The sequence below is a fragment of the Bison bison genome, unplaced genomic scaffold (genome assembly GCF_000754665.1).
Source record: "Bison bison bison isolate TAMUID 2011002044 unplaced genomic scaffold, Bison_UMD1.0 scf7180017864289, whole genome shotgun sequence".
Classification (NCBI taxonomy): Eukaryota; Metazoa; Chordata; class Mammalia; order Artiodactyla; family Bovidae; genus Bison; species Bison bison.
The window spans coordinates 12,624,367-12,630,895 of record NW_011494861.1 but is presented as its reverse complement, the minus strand read 5'-3'; the positions used below and the strand labels follow the sequence as shown (position 1 = coordinate 12,630,895).

The window sequence follows — 6,529 nt, the reverse complement described above, 5'->3', positions numbered from 1 at the left end:
CCAACACCCACCCCACCTGCTCTAGACTCCACTGAGAAGCCAGGGGCTGGGGACACAGACACTCGTGTCGTCCCCGCACCCAAGCTGGAAGAGCTGTCCTGTGATGGCCTTCAGAGTCAGTCTCAGCAACTGCCACAAACGCTTCCTTTTACTCAGCAGTGTTTCTTGGCTGCTGCCCTGGGACCCTGACATCTGCTGATGAGCTAGAGCAGGCAGAAGGGCTTTTCAGTGTAAGCTCCATGGGCACAGAGACTTTTGTCTGATTTGTGCCTGCTGGTGGCAGGCATGAATATTGGTTGAATGACAGTGTCAGGTACCGGTATAAGAAACAGGGTGGGAAGGGCTGGGGCCGCTCTCTTAGATGGATGGTCAGGAAAGGCCTCCTGAAGGAGACATTTGAGGAGCATCCCGAATGAATGAGTGAGCACTTGCTGTGTACCCTGCTAAGTCGCTTCAGTCATGTCCAACTCTTTGGGACCCCATGGACTGTAGCCTGCCAAGCTCCTCTGTCCATGAGATGCTCCAGTCAAGAATACTGGAGTGGGTGGCCATGCCCTCCTCCAAGGGATCTTCCTGACCCAGGGATCGAACCCACATCTCTTAAGTCTCCTGCATTGGCTGGCAGGTTCTTTACCACTAGCCGCCACCTGGGAAGCCCTGCTATGTGCCCGGTGCCCTGCTAAACTCTGAACTTGGATTATCTCATCCGGTCCTCATGGTAATACCCTCAAGGATAGGTGCCATGATCCCATGTAATAGATGAGGAAACTGAGGCACAGTAGTCATTGCAACTTGTTCTTTCAGAGCCAGAATTCGACCCAGACTCTCTCCCTGGACCCTAAGCCACAGCTCCAGCTCTGTGACAGCCACAGAGGAAGGGCCAGATGTCTCCCTCAGCCTCTTGGTCTCTGACCATCTGGAAGTCAGGCCTTTGGCTGCAGGGCTGTTAGACAAGGCAGGATGCTACTCCCAGCTCAGATCCAGGCTGCACAGAGACCTTGAGTTTGGCTCCCAATTTAGTGGGTGAAAAGACTGGCTGGTTGGGTAGGCAGGGCCCCCTGCTGGGCCCCTTTCTCTAGAGGGGAAAGATGCCCAGGATCATGAAATTTGGCTCTTGCCAACAGAGGTCAGGTCCTCTGATCCAGCCAGCTATTCCTTGTCTGCTGGATTTCCTGTAAGAGCACAGCTGGAGCCCATGGCCCTCCCCTCAGCATCATGGAGAAAACAGCCCATGCAGATGGATCAGTGGGGAGCAGGGCCCAGGGTGAAGAGCAGAAGACTGCCCTGCAGTCTGACACCCCAGCTAGCTGGGGGTCCAACCTTTCCTGTCATCAGCTGTGACCTTGTAGGATGGTGACAGGGCCCCATGGCAGCCAAGGTGGCCGGGCTGTAGATGTCTCCTCTGTCGGTTTTCCCGTGACATACACATTACCAAACAATAGGACAGAGGACCAAGCCCAAACCCACTGTTGACCCTTTATCAGACTCCGTTTGACTATTTCCTTCACATGGAGTCATTTAATCTTTATAACAGTTTTTTGATAGAGTAGTGTTGATTCCCTGCCCCCATTTCAAATACGGACAAACAAAGACTTGAGTTAAAAGAACTTATGCATGACATTCGTTTGCTCATTTATCCACTAAAAAATAATGGCTGAGCATCTACTAATGGTTCGTCTCTGTTCCAGTCTCCCAGCTAGTGTGTGGCAGAGACTGGCTTGAACCCAGGGCTTTCTTCCTCCAGGCCCCGAGCATGGGGGACCCCCGCCCCCACCCCCGCACGTTCTACTAGTCCAGGGGTCAAGGGCCTCTGGGCATCTCCTGGCCAAAGGTTGGCCCCACCCATGCCCCTGGTAATGCTGGCCTCTCCCCGCAGGAAAGCGAGGATGCCGTGAAAGCTCTGGCTAAGGAGAAGGACCTGCTGGAGCGCGAGAAGTGGGAGCTGCGGCGCCAAGCCAAGGAGGCCACGGACCACGCCACAGCACTGCGCTCCCAGCTGGACCTCAAGGACAACCGGATGAAGGAGCTGGAGGCGGAGCTGGCCATGGTGAGACCCCGCCCCTTCGCCCACACAGGCTGGGTGGGGCACCTGCCGGAAGTGATGTCACGTTCTGGGAGCAGGAGGTGCTGGGAGACAAGGCTTGCTGGTGGGTTCACGTGGGAGTCTGGAGGGGCGGGACTAAGGCAGGGGGCGGGACCTGGGATGCTCTCTCTGCTTTTTTTCCTTGTCAACCACACAGCCTTCCTTCCATCTGCCTGCCTGGGGCCAGACATGTGGGAATGCTGAGAGACAATCCACTAACACTTGGGAGGAAAAACACCAAAAAATTAATAATGGTTATCTCTGGGTAGTAAGATCAGAAGTGGCTTCTATTTCCTTTTTTTTTTCCTCCCTATTTTTCTACCCTATTTTCTTATTGCTTGGATCCTCAAGGGAAAAAAATGTTATTTTTTTTTCCTAACCTAAAACAATCCTTCAGAATACTTCCAAACACTATGTTTTCCTCGGAGAGGTGCAGCCTGCCTGTGGAGATAGAGTCTAGGTGGTGTTTTCCAGCCTGGTCGGGCAATAGAACCAAGGTCCAGAGCCCTGGAGTTCTGTTCTACCTTCTCCTGTGTGACCTTGGGCTGCTCACTGAACTTCTCTGAGCTTCCGTGACCTTTACCTGGCCCTGGGGTGGGGATGAGGATATTTATTCCACCCTCCCTTCTCACCAGGTGTTTGAGCAAGTCCTGGGACCTCGTGGTTTAAAGCCCTTGAAACTACCAGAGGCTTAATGCAGTGGTGGATGGGAGGAGAGTGTGGAGGGGAATTCCTGGGACAGGACCTGGGGAAGTCCCACCTGGCTCTTAGCCAGAACTCAGTGTTCTCCTGGAGAGCACTGATGCCAGCTAACAGTGGTTGCTGCCATGGGCTCTGGGTTCAAATACAGCCTCCATTGCTTTCTAGCGGTGTGACCTTGGGCAGAACCCTTCACCCTTCTGGCTCTCAGCTCCCTCAGGTGTCAGTAGGGATACCTGCATATAGTCCATGGTTTTCCCAGTGGCTCAGACAGTAAACAATCTGCCTGAAATGCAGGAGACCTGGGTTCAATCCCTGGGTCAGGAAGATTCCCTGGAAAAAGAAATGACAACCCACTCCAATATTCTTGCCTGGAGAATTCCATGGACAGAGGAGCCTGCATATACTCTATAGGGCTCTGGTGAGGGTTTCGATGAAATACTGCAAGAGAAGCACTTAGCCACTCCTGTACATGGTCGGTGATGATATGAAAACAGGAAGATTTTAAATAGTCGCTTCTTTCAGGACCAGGGGTCACCCAGGATAGGTCAGGATCCATGGGCCACTTCTTGGGACCAATCCCACCCTCTGCGTCCTGAGTCTCCATGTCCAATGCTGACCCCTAGTGGTGAGAGCTGCCCAGGCTGGCGGAAGTTCCAGCTGCCAGGTCTCTGGGATCTTCCCACCGGTGGGGTCAGTGGTGCTGGCGGCCCTGCTGCCACATGCAGACCAGACAAAAACCTTTCAAGTTGTAGATCTAGGAAGGGGGCTCAGCGTGAGACAAGACTGCTATTCTGCCACGTCTTTCTGGTGTCCTGTGGATGGACAGATGGGTCCATATCGCCATGGACCACTAGCTGCAGGCATCCTGGGGAACTCTGGTGTCTTTCAGGATTAGGAGCCAGCTCACCTCTACTTCCACTCTTACCATGCCCAGATGACTCAGCCTGCTTTGATTCTAAGAACCTAAGGCCAGTGGCACTTAGGCTCTTGCCTCCTCCCTCTGGCCAGCATCACACCTCTCTGCTAAATATGAATAGAGAGGTGAATATTTGCAGATCAAGGTGGTGGGTTTGCTGTCACATCAACACAGCCCATGACAATCCCCGTGTTGTTGGTGTGTCCGCTTCCCTGGAGGTCCCCTCTGTTGCAGAATTTCACAGCCTAGAGGCCTCCAAGACTGCCGACTCCGGTCAGTGTTGTCTGGCTTCCCTCACTGCACTGCTGGCCAGGTCGAGAGCAGATGGAAGGCACTTTCCCTGCATGTGCGCCCCAAGTCCTTGCGTTGTAAGCAACAGAAAGCAGCTCTGGCTAGTTTGAGCATACAGGGTGCACTGGAAGGAAGTCAAGAGCTCACAGGTGCAATGGGAAAGTAGAGGGTCAGCTTGGAAATGGGCCAAAGCCAAGGCAGCTGCAGCCGGTGGGGAACCCAGGATTCCATCTGGAATGGTCTGCTCAGTGACCCCTGCCAGGAGGATGAACCTGTACCCTTTGTCCTCTGAATTTCACTTCAGTTTTTAAAAGTCCGATCCAGTACAGGATAGCCACATGGCCCATCTGGGGTCACCTGCTTATTCCTGCTCTAGGAGTTCTGGCTATGGCACCAGTGATGGATAATTTCATTAAGTGACCTGCCCACAACACTGAAGGCCTGAGGCAGCTGCCAGGTGAGGGGCGAGCAGGCCCTGTCCCAAATCAGGCATCGTCCCTCCCCTACCCAGCCTCCACTGGGTCTCTCCACACACCCTATGCAGCTGAAAAGGGCCGCTTCACTTGAGTAAGAAAGAGTCAGAGATACAGCTTCCCAAGAAATGAACACCTCTCTTGGTGTTTGGTGACAGCACCTGAGGCTCCCACCCTTGGGGAGGGGACATCTCCTGATAACAACTCCTGGCCAAACTCGGCATTCCCACCCAAGGAGCAGTTTCCCCTCTGTAGACACACTGGCTCCATGGGACCACCCTGTGGTGGTGGTTTTGTTAATTTAAAAACTGTTCAGCATGCTATTTTATTGCGATATTAGTCACATACCATAAAATTCATCCTTTTATGATGTACAATTTAGTGGTTTTTAGTATGTTCACAAAGTTGTACAACCATCACCACTATCTAATTCCAGAACACTCAGTCACTCCAGTGAGCTGTATATTCTTACTGTGCCCATTTCACAGATGTGGAAACAGGTCTGGCATGCAGGATGCTCACCCAGAGCTGACCAGAGAATTGAGAGGCAGAGCTGGGAGTCCGGCAGTCCTCGCGCTCCGTGATGGGAGGCCTCTGAAAGGACGCCCAGGTGCTGGCCTGGAGGAGACACCCCCTCTTATCATCGAGCAGGCCGGAGACGGGGCTGCCAGCCCAGCAGTCACAGGCTTCCCCCCACCCGTCCCAGCTGCAAGGCCGTTCCCCCGGAGCCTGGTTCCTGGTGGCCTAGACTTTTGTTTTGTATCAACACTGCTTCTCCAAAACAGGAAACAGTTCTTAAGTTTACTATGTACACTGTAATCAAGGCTTCTCACCCCCCACACTGTTGACATTTGGGGTCAGAGAAGTCTCTGGTGGGGCCATCCCATGCACTGTTGGGTGTGCAACAATACCCATCCCCGGCCTCCACCTACTAGACACCAGTAGCACCTGCCAACTACGCGAAAGTCTCCAGGCATTTCCCAGAGTTCCCTGGATGGGGAGAGGATTCACCCTGGTGAGAACCACTCCTCTGTAGAGCAGGATGTTTCTCGAGAATGGAGTGTGGGATTCCCTCGTCTCAGCATCTGTTTGCACCCTGGTTGTTCAGTTCTAACACGGTCCCAGTTTGGGTCCTGCATTTTCTGGCTGTGTGACCTTTGACAAGTGACTTAACTTTCCGAGCCTGTGTCCATGTGTATAAGACCTTCCTCCTAGGGTGATTGTGAGGTGCGGTGATGAGGGATGAAGGTAGGCTCACCATCCACCATCAGTGAACGTTAGCTGTTCTTACTGATGTTGGAGACCATCCTGTCCTCAGGCCACCCCGAGATGAAGAGTTGTGGATTCTCATGTCCTGTCTACTAGCCGGTCATTGTGTGACCTTGAATGGCCTGGGCCTCAGTTCCCTCACATGTGAAAAATGGGGATAAGGGTGGTTTTGGTTCCTTTTTAACAGCTGTGCTCGGGGTTGGCGCCACCCCTGCCTTCCCTCTAAGGAAATCAGCCTGGCCACACAGCAAACCTCCCAGCCCTGGACCACGGCCATCCTGGCCCAGCAGACCAGCCCTTGCCCACAGCCAGCTCCGAGCACTAGGCCTGAGCTCAGACCCCCCAGCCACACATGTGAGGGTCAGAGCCTGCCCAAGCCTGACGTTGTCCCCCATAGGGCCTCTCTCCACCCTGTGGGTTGGTTGGAGAAGGTGTGGACCCAGTATTGCCTTATCAGCTCATTCTGGTGCCTCCACGCTGGACCCACTGCCACCGCATCCTGAGATCTGGGACAGGGTCGCAGTGAGTGAGCCCAGGAAGACGGCCGTCAAGTCCGCTTGTAGCCAACATGACGACTCTTTAGTGCAAAAGCAGCTTTTATGCAGCTGGAATCCATCCCAGCATGACCTTCTCATGTTTGGTTCAAGTGTTCCTGCCCTGAAATCCTCCCAGGCTTTGGCGGGAGAGATATCCCTCACCCGGGGATCAAATCCACGCCTCTTATGTCTCCTGAATTGGCATGCGTGCATGCTAAGTCGCTTAAGTCGTGTCCGACTCCGTGCAACCCTCTGGACT

The 6,529-nt window shown here is 53.6% G+C and overlaps 1 protein-coding gene across 2 annotated transcripts in view; it reads left to right on the top strand.

Annotated features, from left to right (window-relative positions):
• KAZN (kazrin, periplakin interacting protein) overlaps positions 1–6,529 on the top strand; it is a 156,897-nt gene that overhangs the window by 85,432 nt on the left and 64,936 nt on the right. For both annotated transcript variants that reach the window (XM_010850052.1, XM_010850054.1), the window contains exon 4: positions 1,877–2,047. In XM_010850052.1, the coding sequence (XP_010848354.1) occupies positions 1,877–2,047 (171 nt within the window). The remainder of the gene's footprint in view (positions 1–1,876; positions 2,048–6,529) is intronic.